This window comes from Aotus nancymaae, unplaced genomic scaffold (assembly GCF_030222135.1).
Source record: "Aotus nancymaae isolate 86718 unplaced genomic scaffold, 86718_ANA_hifiasm-v0.15.2.pri h1tg000006l, whole genome shotgun sequence".
NCBI lineage: Eukaryota > Metazoa > Chordata > Mammalia > Primates > Aotidae > Aotus > Aotus nancymaae.
In genome coordinates this window covers 25955289-25976894 of record NW_026988417.1, presented here as the reverse complement: position 1 = coordinate 25976894, position 21606 = coordinate 25955289, and the positions used below count along the sequence as shown (strand labels likewise).

General features: G+C 35.5%; 1 protein-coding gene across 4 annotated transcripts in view; it reads right to left on the bottom strand.

Moving 5' to 3' along the window:
* Positions 1 to 2385: 2385 nt before the first annotated feature.
* TBC1D19 (TBC1 domain family member 19) overlaps positions 2386 to 21606 on the bottom strand; it is a 185444-nt gene continuing 166223 nt past the window's right edge. For 2 of the 4 annotated variants that reach the window (XM_012472433.3, XM_012472432.2), the window contains exons 18-21: positions 19660 to 19751; positions 13798 to 13913; positions 7976 to 8046; positions 2386 to 7010 (exon numbers count right to left, since the gene is read on the bottom strand). In XM_012472433.3, the coding sequence (XP_012327856.1) occupies positions 6936 to 7010; positions 7976 to 8046; positions 13798 to 13913; positions 19660 to 19751 (354 nt within the window). In that variant the 3' untranslated portion in view covers positions 2386 to 6935. Of the gene's footprint in view, positions 7011 to 7975; positions 8047 to 13797; positions 13914 to 19264; positions 19382 to 19659; positions 19752 to 21606 lie in introns of those variants that run through there. The other 2 variants (XM_012472434.2, XR_001110602.2) reach the window with 2 other exon arrangements.

Sequence of the window (21606 nt, the reverse complement as noted above, 5' to 3'; positions counted from 1 at the left end):
TAGTCAGTGAATAAGGAAAGAAAAAAGCATACAGATTTGAAAGAAACAAAATTTTCTTTATTTATGGATTACACACTATATATGTGGAAAATCCCAAGGAAGCTACAAAAAGGGATAGCAGAAGTAATAAGTTTAGCAAGGTCTCAGGATACAAGGTCAATAAAAATATAAACTGTATTTCATATCTTAATAACAAACAATTGGAAATAAAAAGAAAAATACCATTATTTAAATGCAATGGCATCAAAAATGTGAAAGAATGAGTGATAATTTTAACAAAATATGTGCAATAACTGTACACTGAATACTATAAAATATTACTGAGTAAAATTAAAGCAGATCTAAATAAATGGAGAGATATACCATGTTTATGGATTGGAGGACTCAACATTTGTTAAACATATCAATTATTTCCAAACTGATCTATAGAGCGAATGCTATCTCAATAAAAATCAAAGCAGACTTTTCTTTTGATACAGATTAAAAACTTATTTAGAAATGTAAAGAAGCTAGAATAGCCCAATAATTTTGACATACGTGAATAAAGTTAGAGGACTTATACTACCTGATTTCAAGATTTACTATAAAACTACAAAAATCAAGACAGTGTAATATTGCAAACAGGGCAGGCAAAAATTCATGGAACAGAATAGAGGGTCTACAAACCAGCCTGTATATATATGATCAGTTAATTTTATACAAAGGTGCTGATGTAAAAGGGAAAAGACAGTCTCTTCATCAAATGATTTATATACATGCGCAAAAACAAAACCTCAACCCTTAATTTGCATCATATACAAAAATTAACTTGCAAGAAAAGGGATAATAAACCTAAATGTCTGAGTTAATCTTTGAACTTTATAGGAGAAAACATAGGGAAAAAACTCTTTGTGACTTGGACTTAAGCAAAGATTTCTTGGAGAGGAAGCAAAAAATATAAACCATAAAAGAAAAAATAGACAAAATGGACCTCAATAAAATTAAACCTTTTTCTCTTTAAAAGACCATTAAGAATATTCACTAACTCATAGTTAAGAAAATCAACTAACCTTTAGGCTGGGAGAAAATTTTGCAAACCATATACTGCATCCAGAATAACAACTCCTTACAACTTTGTTTTAAGACAAGGTCTCACTCTGTCATCCAGACTGGAATGCAGTGGCGGGATCACAGCTCAATGCAGCCTTAACCTCCAGGCTCAAAAGATCCTCCCACTTCAGCATCCCACCACTCATCCCCAGTAGCTGAAACTACAGGTGTGTGCCACCATACCTGGCTAAAGTGTTGTATTTTTTGTAGGGCCGTGATTTTACCACATTGCCCAAGTTGGTTTTGAACTCTTGGGCTCAAGCCATCTGCCTGCCTCAGCCTCCCAAAGTGCTGGGATTATAGGCACTTAATCTGAGCCACCATGCCCAGCCTATAACTTAGTAAGATAATTGATTTAAAATGGACAAAATATTTGAACAGATACTTTACAAAAGAATATGTATAAATGGTAAATGGAAAATATGCTCAAAATCATTTGGAAAATACGAAGTGAAACCAGTAATATGACACCACCAACTGTTGGTAGTAAAGACTGGGAAACACTGGAACTCATATACTGTTGGTGGCAATATAAAACAGTAGAACCACTTCAGAAGAGTTTGGAGGCTTCCTTCAAAGTTAAACATGTGCTTGCACATAACCCAGAAATCAATACTCCTAAAGTATTTACCCCAGATAAATGAAGATATATGTCTCCATGAAGGCTTGTGCACAAATGTTTATAGTAGCTGTAGCCATAATACACCCAAACTGAAAACAACACGAATGTACATTAACAATGGTAAATAAGCAAATTGTGAAATATTCATACAATGTAACCCTAGGCAGTAATAAAAAGGAATGAACTACTGATCACACAATATGGATGAATCTCAAAACATGTTGAGCAAAAGAAGCCAGACACAAAAAATGATTCCATTTACATGAAACTAGAAAAATGAATCTAATCTTTGGGAACAGAAGCAGATTAGTGGTGGAGTGAATGTATGTATGGGGGATTGGATGGGAAGGGGCAAAAAAGGAACTATTTTGGATGATAGAAATCCATATTGTGTGATCAGTAGTTCATTCCTTTATATTACTGCCTAGGATTACATTGTATGAGTATTTCACAATTTGCTTATTTACCATTGTTAATGTACATTCGTGTTGTTTTCAGTTTGGGTGTATTATGGTTACAGCTACTATAAACATTTGTGCACAAGCCTTCATGGGGATATATATCTTCCTTTATCTGAGCTAAATACCTTAGGGAGTTTACCTAAGTTGATTTTTTATACCTTGATGTGGTGGTGGTGACATGGGTATATATATTTGTTAAGGCTTATAGAACTGTACACTTAAAATGCATTTTATTTTACATAAAATTTACATGTAATTTTATTGTACATAAATTATACCTTAATAAAGTTAAATGAAAAAAAAGGAGTGACTGAAGCATTTACATTTTTTCCTCTGAAAATATTCTTTCCTTTTGGATTTCCAAAGGCAACTCTGCAAGTCAACTTGGTGAGTAAAATAGCTGTGTGACACTGGATAGGAAAATTCCTTTATCAGTAAAATGAGTGAATTAGAATAGGTGACTTCATTTGTTCATTCGATAAACATTTACTAATGCCTATTATGGGGCAAACACAATGCTAGGTTCTAGAAATATGTGGCTGAAAAAGAATCCAATTTTGTCCTCAAGGAGTCACAGTCTAGTGGCAGTGAAAGACAAGCTAAATTGATTATAGTACATCTTATGTATATGTCGGTATGAGGATTCATTAGAAAAGCAGTCTTCCCTGATGATGCAGCACCTGAGATGGGTTTTGATGCACAAGTAAGAGTTAGGCAAAGAAGGAAGAGAAGGCATTCTAAGCAGAGGAAGTTGTATGGGCAAGGGGCCAAAGGCAAAATACGTACCTTGTATTAGGTACTTTGAGTAGTTCAGTTGGTCTGAAATATACAATTTATACCTGTAAGATCATGGTTGTGTCTTGACTAGAAGAGGTTAAAATATACTACTCTAGTTTGAGCAGTGTGTAGACAGGGGTTCTATACCAAATAATGATACTTCTATTATTGTACATCACCTGAAAGGAAAATAACTGCCATCAGTTAGGATCCTTTCTGTTGCAAAGAAAATCCTTTGGGTCTTGTAAAAAAATTGCCCAGAGGTAGATTGGTGCAGCACGATCTGGGGATCAAAAAGGCCAAAAGAGCAGCTTTTCCTTCTCTCTGTTCCTAGATTGCAGCAGCTGCAGACCCTACATCATTTCTTTTTCATATCCAGCTTCCCTGAAAGATTAAACCAAGGCTTCCTAATTAAGTTTCACTAGCTCTCATTGGTCTCAGATTTCACATTGGTCCTGAAGCAATCCCCATGGCCAGAGGAACAGTACATGGTGACTACTTGGCTAGGTCCCGGAGGTCCTGGGGATGCGAGTCAGCCTCACCTGAGGCACATGGAAGGAGTAGATCTCTAAAGAAAAATCAGAGCATTTGTGGAAGATGGAAGACTAGATACAAAGGAGAAATTATGTTTTACAGAAAACAGATCCCAACAATTTCTGAGTAGGTCAAGGGATACAGACACATATGGACAAATTTCTGCTTGTATATTCCACATTTAGGACAAGTCAATGAAAACTGCCTTGAGAATAAAGTGATAAAATCAGAACCATATGCAAAACCTATTACTTAATACTATAAGCATTATATGAGTGGGTGAACAGTCTTATGAGAACAAAGAGAAGGGCATAATTAATTTATAGGCTCCATGGTGTCTTCACAACAGAGAAAAATTTTTGAGGGAAGACTTAAGAAATGGAAAAGATTTTGGCGGAGACAAAATGAAAAGCCATATCTGGTTGAGAATCAGCATGGAACCTGGTGATGCTGAGGTATCGGATAATGGATCATTGTGGGAACATAAGGAATTAAAAGACCAAGTGGTGCAGAATTTTTCCAGTTATGATACAGAGCCTAGCCTTTATCCTTTAAGCAATGAGAAGTTGAGTTTTTCAAGCATAGAAGTGGACAATCAAATCTGCATTCAGAGAACTATAGGACTTGACTAGACACTTCTTAAGGCAAGAAGGAAGAAGACAAATCAGGGGGGAGAGATAAAGCTAAATTCTGAAGTAGAAGGCTGAGACAACACAAGCTTAGGGGTCTCTATTTTTCCCTGCAATATAGGAGGAGAGAGCACATGCTGAGTGTAGAGTGCTGTGAAGTTAAGACAAGCTGGAAATTTCAATCAGTCAGAACAATGCATTACCAAAGCATTCTCAGCAAAAAGATTATTCAATAAACTCTTCCATACTATAAGGTCATAACATATCACATTAGTGGGTGAACTGACATCCTGAAGAACTAAATAGAATTTGCCTATTAGGCTACATCAATGCCAATGTATCACTGTTTGCTCCAATCCTTGTGATCACTGTCAGAGCAGATGTGAAGGGGGTGTCAGGGGTTGGTAGGAGATGGCACAGGAGGATGCAAGAGGAAGGAAGCCAAGTGAGGGAGCCTAAGGAGGTGTGTTTAAGGATGGAGTGGACAGGTCCAGCGTGGTGAGTCACACCTGTAATCCCAGCACTTTGAGAGGCTGAGGCGAGTGGATCACCTGAGGTCAGGAGTTCGAGACCAGGCTGGCCGACATGGTGAAAACCCATCTTTACTAAAAATACAAAAAATTAGCTGGATGTGATAGTGCATGCCTATAGTCCCTGCTACTTGGGAGGCTGAAGCAGCAGAATCACTTGAACCCAGGAGGTGGAGGTTGCAATGAGCCGAGATTGCATCATTGTACTCCAGCCTGGGTGACAGAGCCAGACTTTGTCAAAAAAAAAAGTGGGCAAGGCAGCCTGATGACCATCAGTGTAGTGTTTTAACAAGTAGCCAAGAGCAGTGCTTGGCAGAGAGGGGTCTGGGGAAGCAGCAAAGTGGGTGGCTTTCAACCAGGTCTAGCTTTGGGATTCAGATTCAGATCTACGGCCTAGAGCCACCTGGTTCAAATGAAAGGATCTGCTATGGCATGGCCCATTCATTTTATAGACACAGTCTTAAATTATCAGGTTAAATGATAGAAATGCTAATGAAGTTGATGTATTCTTCATATATCATCTTCTACCACTTGACCTTAAAACATCATATACAAACTAAGTCAACAATATTTTTCATTTGCTTGATGCTTTGCAGTTTAAAAAGTTACTTTCAAATATAGTATTTTCTCATTTGGTCCTACAGGTTCTTACCTACCTGTAAGGTAAACAGAGCAGATACAATAATTTCCTACCATTTGTCACCAGCCCCTCAACCCCAATACAGATAAGAGACATTAAATTATCTAGGGATTTACAAGAGGACCAAAATTCCCCCATCTGAGGACCAAAATTCTTCAATGTAGTGTACTAGACTATTGTACTGCCTGTTTTAAAAAAGCTAATGAATATTCTCCTAAAGAAAAAAGCCAAAGATGGGCATATTTGTATGCATTTGAACCAGATCATTTAAAACTCACTCTCCTCCTAATATTTAGCCATTTTCTCAGAGTAGATAATAGTCATGGGTGCGTGCAAACAGAGAATGGCAAAGCATAGGATTATAACTGCATCACCTTCAAAAGCAATAAAATGAGGTTTATTAAGAATCAATCACAGAATCAATTGTTATTCAGCCCTTAGTAAATCAACAAGTGTGTTTCCTAGTATATACTGCCAAAATAAAAGATTCATAAAATACATTTGGGTAAAACTTAATAAAATTCTAGGTAATCAATAAGAGTATCAATCTAGATTTAGAGTTTTAGTGAAGTGATCAGCATCTTAAATTTGAAACTAAAATCAAAGAACAATAGTTTTTGGACTTTTTCCCCCATATACTGTAATATTCCATATTACAGAAATGGTAGGTCTTTAGGAAGTAATATAAAATAAGACCCTTCATTTACAATAAAGCCCAAAATAAGGCTGCTGCCTTGCATAATGTCTGCAGTTCTAGAATGAATGCCCACTTTCTACTTTTAATCTCTCTCAGCTGTTCTGCCCTAGAAGTAAACCTTGTTAAACCAAGCTTCAGTAAACGTGAATGTGGTTTTGTCTCTTCATTCTCTCGGGTGTCTTCCTTATCTAGTTACAGAGCAACAGAAGCTGGCAACAGGCCTCAGCAATGTCAAGTTTTCTAAGCAAGAGAAGCAAAGTTGAGAAGTGAAAAGGGATCACCATAATTTTCTGACTTTCAGAGAGTCAAGTATAAAATACCATCAGATGGAGACAATTGTATTCGACCTTCCCCAGTAGAGATGTTTAAAGAGAGAAATAAAATGGAGAGAAATGTAGAAAAATCCCTGGGGTGTAAAAAGTTGCTTAAAACATAATTTAAACAACTTTTGAATTCCTACTTAAAAGCAATATATTTTTCAAGTGTTCTCACACCCTACCCCACCCCAGCTCTAAGTGAAGAGCAATTTATGAGAGAAAACAATACCATATCTAGAGATAAATGTATACACTGGCATAAAAGAATTATCCAAGAAGCTACATTACCTCTTGAAGTTTATTACAGTATCTTTAGTTCTTATTGCATATATTATTACATGCCATTTACAAATCAGGATTATATGTATATTATAATATTTTATATATATATATATATAATGCTCAATTTAGCAGAAGTTGTGTTTATTGCTTCTCTCTTGAAAGTCAGCAGCATGCGATGCAATATTTGGTGCAGAGTTATTGTTTCAAAAAGTGAGAAACTACTTAGGTTTAACTGAAGAGGGAACATGATCTTTATTGGCTTATATGCAAAGTTTCATTTTGGTTTTATGCAGAGTTTGCATAGTTCATGATTTGTTTCTAATGAAAAACTAGACGTGCTGTCAGTGACTGTGAAGATCAGGTGACAGTAGCAAACAGAAAAATTTGAAGAAGAGGCATAACTTTTAAAGTAGAAAGGTCAGCAAGAACTGCCTGAAACAAAAAATAAAAAGAATTATTATTAGCAAAGTCTATGAAATACGATAAACATCTTTACAATGTAATTTTGACACTAAGCTCTTCAGATTTGTTCTAAATCTTAGTACTAAAACTACAACCTTCCTTCTCTTTTCTGAATATCTTAATGTTAGTACATGTGCAAAATGCTAAAACATGCTGTAGAAAATAACCTGGATGTTAGCCTCAGTCTTCTTCAAATATCCAAGGTAGCATGAGTTTATAAAAGGTTTAACATTTCAACTTGCTTCTATAAATAAGTGTACATTATGAATCCTAGTCCTGTTATTCTAGTGTAAGGAGTAACTGACTGCAGGAAATCGTTTGGAGATGGAACTAATGTTTATTCAGTTGCAAGATGGATAAACATCCTCTTTCCTTTAAACAAAAATGCAGGCAGCTATTTTAAGGAAAAAGTTATATTTTTATAAAAGATAACAGAATAATACAGTAAGCACTATTTAGTTGAACCATATTTTAGGTATAAATTATACCACTGAAAAGAAATCAGCTTTAAATAATTAACTCCAATTTAAAACAATCAAAAAGCCCACGTATCTTCACTATATCATTCAAATATATGCTCTTTAACTCTCTCAAGTAGTTTTTCTTCTGTGAAAATAATGCATGGACACGAACCATAAAAAATGCAACATAAACTCCAATCATTTCCATTAAAATTACCAGGTATCTGGTTTCCCACATGGTTATAATGGTTTCCTACAATAATCTTGTTTATTACTCCTTCATAAGAAGACTTTTCTCAAGTAATTAAAGCAATCTGAATCCTTAAGTATTATTAGCTCAGAACTTACATGTTTCACCCGAGTTAAAAAATTTGGCTCCAAGTAATACGTGTCCTATGCATCAGACACTAAAATGACAGCCTGGCAATCTCTCAGAAGCTATTTCCATCCCATCTGAGTGAAACTTATCCTTACTTCAGCTGCAGCCAGTGATGTCACCTCCATCAGGTTCACTGCTCGGAAAGCAAACACGGCAGCTGCCAGCACTGGAAAGGAATGCACACTATTTCAACTGCTGGCCTACTCATCAGCCCGGCACGGTTACTGCTATGCTCTGCCCAAAACCCACTGCAAGGAAGCTCAGAACTAGTGCTTTACACAACCGACCATAACCCCACATTCTGAGTTAAGGTTTGGTGATGAACGGGAATTGTCTGCTCTAGAGACCAGTGCCTGATGGCTAGACAAACTGAATACCACAGTTTGGAGAAAAAGGAAAAATCAGTGGTCTTAAAAAAGACATTTTGTAAGTTATTTCTTTCAAACCTACAACTTAAACCATTTTAAAATGGAATGAAGATCTCATGAGTCTTTTTTTTTTTTTTTTTAAGAGACAAGGTCTTGCTCTGTCTCCCAGGCTGGAGTGCAGAGGCATGATCATAGCTCACTGCAGCCTCAAACTTCTAATCACATGTGATCCTCCTGCCTAAGCCTCCCAAGTAGCTAGGACTACAGGTACATGTCACCAGCCCAGTTAATTTTTCTTTTTTTTTGTAGACATGGGGTCTTACTATGTTGCCTAGGCTGGTCTTGAATTACTGGGCTCAGGTGATCCTCCTGCCTCACTCACCCAAAGTGCTGGGATTACAGGGGTGACGCACTATGCCTGGCCTAATGACTGTCTTACCAATTAAGGTTTATCGTGGTGCAGGTATTTCTTACTAATGTAGTAGAGAGGCTTCTGAAAAGTTATATGGAGGCTGAATTTTTAAATAGATTATGTTTCATATGTACCAAGGAGGTGTCCTTATAGAAACATGGTTTTAAAGCCTTTTCTTAAAAAATATTTTTATAATTTTTTATTATATTTTTATACACAGCACTGACTTTTCTTAGAGTATCACAAATGGATATATCTGTAGGGAGGGCTGCTGTGGGGTTGATCCTGACATTTAATTCAATGTTGGCTACAGAAAAAATCCAAACATTACAGGACAACTTAAAGATCAATAATATATATTAAGTAGAAAACAGCATTGGAAGCCAGGCATGGTGGTGCACACCTGTAGTCCCAGCCAACTGGGAAGCTGAGGCAGAAGTGTCTTGAGCTTACGAGTTTGACAGCCTTGGCAATATGTCAAGAACCTGTGTCTTAAAAAAAATTAAAAACAACATTTGGGTTATTGTTTCCATTAAACATATGCAGATGAAAAAAGAGTAATGCTAACATGCAAAACTTATATAACTTACTGTAAAACTCCATGTGAGGGAATGAGTCATAAACAACAGAAGGACTCATTTAAGAGGCAGGTAACTCTGATAAGGAGATGGTACTGCTTGGAGCTAACTCTTGACTTATTTCCTTTTCTCTCCATCACCAGTGATGGTAGTGCATTCTCTACCCAACAAATCATTCAAGTTTAGGAAATTAATGGTAAGAAATATTCAAAATACTGGGCACAGTGATTCATGCCTGCAATTCCAGTGCTTTGGGAGGCTGAGGCAGGAGGACTGTGTGACCTCAGGAGCTGAATACCAAACTGAACAACAAAGCAAGACCCCCATCTTTACAAAAAATTAAAAAATAAGCCAGGGATGGTGGTGCATGCCTGTAGTCCCAGCTACTCGGGAGGCTGAGGCAGAGGACTGCTTGAGCCCAGGAGTTCTAGGCTGCAGTAAGCTATGATTGTGCCATGCATTCTAGCCTGGGTAACAGAGTGAGATCTTGTCTCAAAAAAAAAAAAAAAAAAAAAAAGAAAGAAAAGAAAAAGGAAAAGAAAGAAACTTTCAAAAATTATTTGGAAGACTGCTTCCTAGTTATACTGCATACCTAATGCAAACACATATATTTTTTAAAATATATTTTTACAGTGAGAGTAAGTAATTCTCATATCAATTCTGTGAGTTAAATATTATTAGTAGCCTATTTTACTAATACAGAGAGTGAGGCACAGTGAGTGGGCGTGACACATTCAGAGGCACACAGGTAGAAAATAGTAAAGCCAATACTCAACCTTGGCTCTGGAGCTTTGCATCTAACCACTATGTGAAGACACTATTGAAACTGAAGGTAAGCAACAACCACTCATCTCTGACATGAAAATCTGTGTGCTTTCCTAAGAATCATAGGCTCTGCTGTCTATCAGAATAGCTTTCCAGAGATGGCATGAAGGATGCTGCTACAGTCATTGTGCCTGAGGAATAGAAGTCAGGAGCCAGGTTTCTTAATTTCCCCAGAGAGAGGCAGAGTGCAGCCAGTGACTGGGAAGCACAGGCACTTTTCTAGGGTACAAGAGATTTTGGACAGTCTAGCAAGAAAGCATTAGAAGTCATTAAGAGAGAAAAATTCTGGAGAAAAAAGATGGTAATGGTAAAATTTAAAAAGTCAAGTCAGTTGGAGTTATTGAATACGTAACAGTAGATAGAAGAGATCTGTGACAAAGGATGTACTCCTTAACTGAAATGGAGAAAACATGAATACTTTAAAGTTACTGAGTTTCATGTTTACAAGAATATCAAAGAAAACTATTTCTGTAGACCAACAACTTTTTACAGCTTCCTAATATCTGGAATCATATTTTGTACCGTGCAGGCATTTTAGCAGTTAAGGAATATGATTACTACTTCATTTTTTGTGTTTAAGTTAACAGAATTGCTGAAAGCTTGAAAGCCTAGCCAAATTTTCTGCTCTAGCAGGAAAGAGTTTTACATAGTGGGAAACTGTTTTTCCAAAGGTAGATAAGAAGGGGAAAAAAGGAGCAGTTCACTAATTGACCTCAGCATCCAAAATGCTTGTGTTCTCATAACCTTTATTTATCTTGGTGTCACATCACAGAAGTTCCTCTCCATCTGCTTCATGTTTGGTTTGCCCAGCCCTTCCACAGAACAGATGTGTTTGCCAAGGAGGAAAGGTCTACACTTTGGGATATTTTCAACTGAAATTATGCTTCATATAAAATATAGAGATTCTGATATTTTCTTTTGGTCTTATTACTTTAATTCTAAGCAACTCTATCAAGAACATTCATTCTCAGCAAACTGACACAAGAACACAAAATCAAACACCACATGTTCTCACTCATAGGCGGGTGTTGAACAATGAGAACACATGGACACAGGGAGGGGAGCACTATATACTGGGGTCTGTTGGGGGGGAGTGGGGGGGACAGCGGGGGGGTGGGGAGTTGGGGAGGGATAGCATGGGGAGAAATGCCAGATATAGGTGAAAGGGAGGAAGGCAGCAAATCACACTGCCACGTATGCACCTATGCAACAACCTTGCATGTTTTTCACATGTACCCCCAAACCTAAAATGCAATAAAAAAAAAGAACATTAAGATAACTTTGCTTTAAACTGTTCTTCAAAAGGCTCTAATTAATTCACAATTAAAGCCAGTGATATTTATGAAAATATTTCTCAAGACTACATAATAACCCACTTGAACAGAAAAAGGTGGTTCCAAAATACTCATACCAGATGTGTACAAAATAATCAAAATAATTTGTATACATTTACATGAAATTACCCTGTGGTTCTTTATCTGAATTCCACGGTAAGGGAGCTTCCTTCAGTCTAGTTCTATTTCTAGATGTTCCAGAATTCTTCCCTATAGATTTTCTTAAAGTACTCAAGGAAAATGGGTGGATGCAATAATACAGATTACGTTTATACCTATTGCTCAGTAACCTTTTTATTAAGTATTGAGCTCACAGAAGAGTGCCTGGCTTAGAGCAAATACAGTATCATACATTTATTTCTCTTTTCCTTTATTTCTCTTTTGCTAAGGGGTGATAAGGCACAGAATGAGAGAATTCAAATTGAAAGAGGGCTTGAAGATTTTCTAATTCAACATTTCTTTCAAGGTATGAAACCTGTTGACCCTTCATTTAACAGTTAAAGAACCCATTCTAATTTTCAAAAGTTCTTATTATTAGAAAGTATTTTCTTACATTGAGCCTTCCATTTTAACATGCTTTAGTGTCTTTTTAAAATGATACCAAATACTATATACAGTACTCTTCAAATTTTCTGGCATACTCAGAGGAGAGACATTTGGTGAAAAGTCTACAGTCCTCACACTTGAGGAATGACAGTAGAAAACAAGGCTACTTAGCTAAGAAAACAGAAGACTTTGGGGAGAGACGAAAATGTGAGGGTAGAGAAAACATGATAATTACCTTGGTTTAACAGGAGTACATTTTAACAAGCCATATTATCCAGAAATGCAATGGGCCACCAGGTAAGGCAGGGGTTACCCAATACTGAAGTGTCCCAACAGAGGGTAAAAACGGCTTGTGAGCAATGTTTAGAAAAAGCTATACCCAATGCCCTTGAGGATTTTTTCTCTTGCTTGATTATATATGGTACTGCCATTCAGCCAAAAGAAATGAGGGCAGACCATTATTTCCTAACTCATATTTGTATAGGTTTCTAAAAAATATTGAGAGACAAGGATACTAGTAGTTGTTAAAAATATTAATCAGTAATATCTCTGATTATACCAGGGTAATTGCTACCAGGGACCTATGCTACTCAGTAACTATAGACCTTTCAGCACTCAAGAATATGTTAAGGCTGGGCGTGGAGGCTCACACCTGTAATCTTAGCACTCTGGGAGGCTGAGGTGGGCAGATCACTTGAGGTCAGGAGTTTCAGACCAACCTGGCCAACATGGTAAAACCCCGTGTCTACTAAAAATACAAAAATTAGCTGGGCGTGGTGGCAGGTGCCTGTAATCTCAGCTATTCGGGAGGCTGAGGCAGGAGAACCACGTGAACCCAGGAGATGGAGGTTGCAGTGAGCCAAGATCATGCCACTGCACCCCAGCTTGGGTGACAAAATGAGACTGTCTCAAAAAAAAAGAAAGAAAAAAACCCCTGAATATGTCAATATGGTACCAAGAGAATCTTCCTATCATGTTCTTCTTTAACTAAGCTTTATTTCCACAGCAGCCCAGAGAGGTGATTTTATAATGCTATCAATTTAAGGTACGGAAATATCCTGCCAACTCATCTGATCCCTATCTATTGTGAAAACATTGTAATTATTATTTGAATTTCCTGATAATCTCAATTATAAAATAATTTAGTCTATTGTGCACAAGGGAAGCAAAATAATATAATTAAAAAGAAATATGTGCCCTATTTATAATCATAAAATTGCCTTGGGCGTGTATCTGTTATAAGAAATGCTTAATTATTAAATAAAAGATAAACTTGTGGCTTTCTGAAAACAAGATGAAATAGTTTTTGGTCTGAGAGAGTATCTAAAAGGGGAAACTCAGCCACCAGGACAGAAGTCAGAGAGTGTTAGTAAAAAAGAAAAGGTTTTAAATTCATTTGTAAACAGACACAGAAGAGCTGAGGTTTCAGCCATGTAGGGAGGCTTAGCCTCAGTTTGGATATTAGGTGTTAAGATGGGGCATAGAGCAGAATGCTAAGGTAGCCAGGGGAGTCCAGAGTAGAGGGAAGTATATCTACACTCCGCTGCACAGACTGCATAGGTGCTGGGAGACAGTGAGATCTGGCTGGACTGAAAGGGGAGAGGGTAAGGGAAGGGAAAATAAACTTTTCTGGGAGCTGGGAAGAAAGACTAGAAGTAGGTTGGTGTGCAGTTACATAAAAGTATCAAGACTGCAGTTTTTGTTGGTACTTATCTTCAAAGCCAGATATATCTATTAATTGTTCATGAATTAGAAATGACAAATAAATTCCAGTTACAGATGATGAATGTTAGGAAGAAAAGGGGCCTTATTATAGAAACAGCATGTGTTTTCCAGACAAGCATTTACTCTTACCAGCAAGAATTTCCAGAGAGTTGTATCCTAGGATTCTGTCCCATAAAAGCAAGAGTTGATCTGTAGCTAAGTATCCAGAGAAAGCTCGAACCATCCACTTAAACGATATGCGAAGTCTATAAGCAAGGAAAAATAAATATTTACCACTGAAATTTTTCTTATGAAAATACAATATCAGAAAAACCCAACCAATTCTATTGTTAAGGTAACTCCTTCAAGAGTCTTAGAAATCACCCGAGCATTTAAAACTCAATTACTTTCTTGAAAGCTGCAAAAGTGCAGTGGTGAGAAACCATAAGTCCTCAAATTAGTGGTCTTAAAGTATTAAGAGGAAAAATTATACATGTGGGTCCTCTTTTATTATACAGGTCAGCCTTTATAAAACCCACTTCTACATTCCGTTTTTCAGACTGTATAGTAATTAGCTATCTATGAGCTGACCTTTTGATAGTCTTAACAATTCTAGGCAATCCATAATAATTTGAATTTTTATTCAAAATACTTGAAAGATTGTTCAATGAGTTTATATTTTCTCAATTCAATAAATTATTTTTCTACATTTCAGTCAAATGTCTATATGGGATAAAAAAATAAAATAACAAGTATGTGTGAAGGAAAAAAATAGTTCTAAACATATGAGACATTAGAAGTAGATATCTGATTTCGAACCCTTCATTTTAGTCAGGAGGTTATAGAACTCTGAAAGATCGACCAGAAAATTCAATTAAATTCCACTTTTCTAAAAAAATTCTAAGATGTATGAGATTTCACTACTTGCAAGTAGGTTATGTTACAATAACAATTTATCTCTGAGATCAGGAAATGAACTCTTTGGCTCTGGTGCCTTAAGAGATCAACTAGTCCCTCACACTTCTGTTTTATCTATTAGCATCTAAAATCACTTGACTGTCCCTAAGGTGCTAAACTGTTTGCTGGAATTATCATATTTTGACAATAAATATCTGTGCTAGTCTCTTAAAAGAGAGAAAAGGACCCAGAGGTTGCCTTGGTTGATGTCATTGTATTAATTATCTTGAGACTAAACAGGATCCTCAAATTTCAGAAATTCCTCAATACTGGGTAAGTATTGTTCTACTATAACAAAGTACATGTAGGCACTAGTATTAACTAATTAAACTTTCTGGGTGGTTTTAGAATATCTTTTTATAGATACAAAAGAAACTTTGGGCCACTGGATATTTTAATAACTTACAAAATACATTTGAATTTAATGTCAAAATTATTAACTTCAACTAGGTCCATTTTACTCAAATTCTCATAGTGTTATATTTGAGGAATAGTGCCATACATCCCCACCCACCAATATAGAAATAACAAAGCATAGCTTTTTAGAAATAAAGTTGATTGTGCTATAATTTATGTATAGTATTCCCCCCTTATCTATGGTTTCACTTTTTGTGATTTCAGTTATCCATAGCCAACTGTGGTCACCCACAGTTCAAAAATATTAAATGAAAAATTCCAGAAATAATTCATACATTTTAAATTGTGTGCTGTTCTGAGTAACCCGGAGAAAGCTCGCACGGTCCCACTCCAGACATGAACTGTCCCTTTGTCCAGTATATCCATGCTGTATATGCTACCCACCTGTTAGTCACTTAGAAGCCACATTGGTTATCAGGTCCTGGTATCACAGCACCTGTGTTCAAGTAACCCTTTTCTTTTCTTTTTTTTTTTTTACTTAATAATGGCCCCAAAGAGTAAAAGTAGTGATGCTTGCATATTTTTATAATTGTTCTATTTTATTATTAGTTATTGTAAATCTCTTGCTGTGCCTAATTATAAATTGAACTTTATCATAGGTATGTATATATAGGGAAAAATATCATGGTGTATATATAGGGTTCAGTACTATCCACAGTTTCAGGCATCCACTGGGGGTCTTGGAATGTATCTCGCATAGATAAAGGGAAACTACTTTATAGTAGAAATTACCCTTACTAGTGTACAGTTCTATATGTTTTGTATGAAGAAGAACCAGAGGAAAATTGTAGAACTGAAAAATACAATAACCAAAAGACCACACAAAAACATCTCACTAGATGGGATCCAATGGCAAAATAAAAATGATGGAGGAAAAAGCCAGAGAATTTGAGTATAGATCAGTAGAAAATATCCAATCTACACCATACGGAAAAAGGATAAAGAAAAAGTGAAGGGCTGTGTGTGGTGGTGGCTGTAATCCCATTACTCTGGGAGGCTGAGGCAGGAGGGATACTTGAAGCCAGGAGTTTGAGACCAGCCTGAGCAACAAAGCAAGAACCTGTCTCTATAGGAAAAAAAAAAAAAAAAAAGAATAGAGCTGCAAGGACCTGTGAGACAACAGGAAACTTATTTTTCTTCATCTTTTTCTTTTATATAAAAACTTCTAACATTTGTGTCACTGGAATCCCAGAAGAAAAGAAGAATGAGAATGGTACAGAAAAAAAATATTTAAAGGAATAATCGGTAAAATTTCCAAAATTTGGCAAAAGACATAAAATTATAAATTCAAGCTTAGTAAACTCCAAGCAGGATAAATCCAAAGAAATCCATGCCTAGATATATCATAATCAAAGTGGTGAGAACTGAAAACAAAAATCTTGATTGTAGCTAGAGAAAAATAAGGATTGATATCACTTCTTCCTGAAGTGCTTGGTAGAATTTGCCAGTAAAGTCATCTAGGCCTGAAGTTTATTTGAAGGTAGAATGTGATTAATTAAAGAATTATATTGGCTGGGTACAGTGGCTCACACCTGTAATCCCAGCACTTTGCGAGACTGGGCAGATTGCCTGAGGTCAGGAGTTTAAGACCAATATGGCCAACATGGTGAAATCCCATCTCTACGAAAAATACAAAAAAATTAGCCAGGCATGGTGGCATGCACCTGTAATCCCAGCTACTCAGGAGGCTGAGGCAGGGGAATTGCTTTATCAGGGAGCTGGAGGTTGCAGTGAGCTGAGATTGCTCCACTGCACTCCAGCCTGGGCGACAGAGCAAGACTTTGTCTCAAAAAAAAAAAGAGGTATATTGTAAACCCCATGGCATCTATCAAAAACATACTTTAAAAAGTATAAAAATTTAATAGTGGATATAAAATGGAATAAAAAATGGTCAATTCAAAGGTAGGCAGAGAATGAGAAAAAAGGAATAAGGAGAACATGGAACAACTAAAAAGATTTAGCAAGATAATTGATTTCAATCCAATAATACACTTTTAACAAGAAACCCACTTAAAAAAGATATTGATAATCAATATGTTATGTAAATAAGAGAAAAGAATATACCACACACATTGTAATCAAAAGAAAGCTGGAATGGCTATATTAATAAAAGACATAGATTTATTACTAGGAATAAAGGACATTACATAATAATAAAGTGATCAATTCTCCTAAAAAAAAAGCATCAGAATACATGAAGAAAAAAACAAATACAGCAATAAAAGAAGACATTGACAAAATCCCCAATTATAATTAGAGCCTTTCATATTCCTCTTTCAATAGTCAACAGAAAAATTAGACAGAAAATTAAGTGTATATAAGGTTTGAACATCATTATTAACAAACTTGATTTCCTTGACAGTTATATAACATTCTGCCAGAATACTTGCAGAATACAAATTTTTTCAGGTGCACATAGAACATTCATCAAAACAGATCATGTTCTGGATCCAAAAACAAACTTCAACATATTTGAAACAACTGAAATCATATGAAGCATGCTGTCTAACTGCAACAGAATTAAAATAGAAATAAATGCCAGAAAGATACCTTTTCAAATAGTTAGAAATTAAACAACATACTTTCATGTAACCCATATTCAAAGAAGAATCCACAGTTAAAATTATGAAACATTTCTAATTAAATGAAAAAGAAAAAATAACATATTAAAGTTTATTGGGTGGAGGTAAAAAGGTAATTTGAGGGAAATCTGTAACATTAATGCTTATATTAGAAAAGAAGAAAGGTCCCAAATCAATAATCTAACTTCTACCTTAAACAAGTAGAAAGACAAGAGCAAAATAAATCAAATGAAAGCAAAAAGAAGAAAATAATAAATGTAAGAGTAGAAATAAATAAAATTGAAGCAGAAAAACAACAGAGAAAAATAATCATTGGAACAAAAAACTGATTCTTTCAATGATGAATAAAATTGATAAACCTGTAGCCAGAAAAATCAAGAAAAAGTAGGGGACAATACAATTACTAATCTCAGGAATGACAAAGATGATGTCACTACTAACCCTATAAATATTTAAAAGGCTAAGCATAGAGAATATTATGAATAACTTTATATGTATAAATATGATAACCTAGCAAAAGTTATAAACTACTGAAGCTCATTCAAAAAGAAATAGATAACCCAAGTAGTCCTATGTTTATTAAAGAAATTAAATTCAAAATTAAAAACCTTCCAAAAGCTTTAGTTTTTAAAAAATTGATTTCTACTTTGAAATTAAAATTTTTATACTTTTCCTACATAGGAATTTTAATGTTTATAATGTCATTGAAATAAATTTGTTTCTTTTAATGAGTAAAATGTATAAATAGGCTAGAAAAATACCATTTTAGTTTCTGGTAATGAACTAAATGTCTTCATCCTAGTAAAGAAAAGCCTAGTTATACTCCAATGTTCATTTCAGAATAGCAAAAAAGAAGTAAATTTACTACAAGTTTAAGAACAAAAGTCTTGTGCTCTATACAAAATATTTCTGTCACATTCTTGTTTTATAATCTTAATCATGAATAGAATTTTGTTTTTTAATGGCTACAAAGGAAGGCGTATCCGTTCAGTATTATCAATGGATGATATGAGGTATTATTTTATAAAGGCCATCTCTAAGATGTCTGAAATTCAATGGTACTTTATAAAAAGGAGATTACATATCTATCTCTCTCTCCATCTTGATTAATATCTCCATCGTTATAATCATGCAATCTTGAAACAACTCTGCAAGGTATGAAGTCTCTTGATTTTTAAGACAAACAAATTTTATTATCTTAATATAAAGAAATTGAGGCTTTGATAAATTAAAGAACTTCACCAGGATTGCAAAGCTTAACAGAAATGGAATTTGAATCTGGATTAAATTTCCACCCACTCAGCTATCTATTTGCTATGGATTCAAGAGTGGAGAAGACAAATAACTACACTATTCTATTTCCCATTAACTTCTTTTGTGGCCTCAAGGAGTTAGCACTTTTTTCAAATATGCTCTCCTTAATAGAGGAAAATAGCTGCACAGAGAAACCAGGAAGAAAACACTGATAAATCATTTGGAACTTTCTCTTGCTTTAGACATTGTTATTTTAAAAGAGAGAGATAGAACCAATAATATTGAAGTCCAGAGTTACTATACATATTCACTTATACTGAGACCAATGAACAAAATTCAAATTTTAGGAGGGAGAAATCACAGTGTACAACCATTGGTAGGTACCTGATTTTGCAACTTTAACTTACATTGTTTTCATAGGTTATTCTCTGATAAATTTGGTCTGTTCTGACTTAAGTTCAGTATGGTCACATTTCTCAGGTAGTATTTGTTTCCACAAATGTTTGCTTCAGTTTGGCTAACACCTTCGATTATGAATAGAAATTAGTTCATTTTGGTGATTCTTGTACCAGACACAAAAATCCTAGTAAGACTTTATTAGGATTTTGGTAATTCTTTCAAGAATTTTTGGCACAATGTTATTATAATTTACTACTTGATAATTATAGTTTAATTACAGAAATTGTTAGCTTAATTTCTCTAAAAAATTACTATTACTACCTCTTTGCAAATGCTCTACAATGAGGCAAAAAGAGCTTCTGTGAAACTATTTATTCTTCAATTAGGAGAGAAAAGTACTCACGGTTGAGCCCCAATTTCTCGTAGGTGATAAAAGAGTTGGGGAAGATAAGTTTGAAGAAGAGTTTCAAACAGCAGACAGAGTGACACAATACCCTGGATACAATAATGAATCATAAGAGAAATAGAGATTTTAATATTTAAAAATTAACTATGCCAACAAATTATTCAAATAGAAAATGAGAAAGGCTATCAACATAAATATTCTTTATACTGTTTAAGAGTCAAAAACAGGAAATGTATTAGTGGATCTCTAACATTGTGTTTAAAGATAAACTTATCCCTCTTTTTTTTTTTTTTTTTTTTTTGATACTAAGTCTTGCTCTTGTCACCCAGGCTGGAGTGCAATGGTGCGATCTCAGCTCACTGCAACCTCCGCCTCCCCGGTTCAAGTGATTCTCCTGCTTCAGCCTCCCGAGTAGCTGGGATTACAGGCACCTGCCACCAGGCCTGGCTAATTTTTGTATTTTCAATAGAGATGGGGTTTCACCATGTTGGCAAGGTTGGTCTCGAACTCCTGACCTCAGGCAATCTGTCCGCCTCAGCCTCCCAAAGTGCTGGGATTACAGGTACGAGCTTCCTCACACAGCCATCTTTATCCCTCTTTATGTATACTCACACATAAAGATATGCTAAGGAGACTCCCTTTTCATACAATATGCTCCCCGCATAACCCGATATGTAATATTTGGAGAGTCCATGGAAAATATCACCTTACAGAAAACTTGCTACTTTGCATGCCACATGTTATTACTTAGCCCCGGCAAAATTAGTTTTTTTCTGAATGCATTCCAGTTTCCAGTTATTTCCCTAGTGCTATATAGCCACCTTCACTCTCCCTCCATGTGTCCCTTCTGCTCCAGGCTCACTCACTAGGGAAAATAGTTGCTGCTTTTCTCACTCTTTCTTTGAAATCTGCCCCCAAGAAAAGACTAGCAGCTAGTTGCTTGAAATTTGCATCAGGAAGTTATTAAACAAGAATGTTTGATTACTTAGTATATACTTTTTTTTTAAAACTAAAATCTACCTTCTTATGATGGCATTATTTGTAAAGTATAAAACTTAACCAATTTAAGCAGATGGTTTTTCAAGTACATTTATTATTTGACAACTCTGAATAAAGTCTTTCTTGCAGCTTAGCATTCCTCAGAGTTGATCTTCGTAAGGAAATTTTAATCCTCTTTTTGAGTTTCTAAAGAAAAAAAGACTGTCATGGTTCCAAATAGTTCAGTCTGGCTGCAAGTCAAAAAAGGAGGTGACTGCCTGTAAGTTTTTATTGCACTGAATTAAAAAAAAAAAAAGGACAGAGGCAGGGCTGGCCCAGGCAATTATCTGAAAAGGATACCTCAGGGCTACCAGCATGGAGATAGAGAAGAATACCCAGAGTTGCCCAGAGTCAGGCTTCAGTGCTCTGCACTGGGAGAACACCATGGGTGTGTACTATGCAGCCAGTTTTTTTTTAAGCTCTGAAGCATAAAATGGCATACAATATGAGAGTAAAAATATAGTATTTAAAATTAGTATTAGAAAAAAATTATTAATCTTAATTATTGGTCATATTTCTGATTATTCCAGATTAAATATTAAGGTAAGATAAGAACAAAATAAAATTCTCTTATAGATAAGAAAACCAAGGTAACTGGCGTTGCTTCAGTTGTTTATCTGTGACATCCTGGAATTCTGTGATTTGCCAACTTTCACTAGCAATGTATGAGAGGAAAACTAGAGATGGACGAAGGTGAAATAGGAATACATAGGCTTAGAAGGGGGGATAAAAAACAGCTATTTAATGTAGTAGCAATAATACAGTTGCTTCTTTGGGGAAACTTAGTAGCCCTGACATATATTCCAATTGAATGTTTCATCTGAAGAAGCAGTCAAGTTACCCACAGTAGGTCCAAAGGGGGGAAAAAAGGCATAACTGAAATAAAATAAATACTGCTCTTAGGTT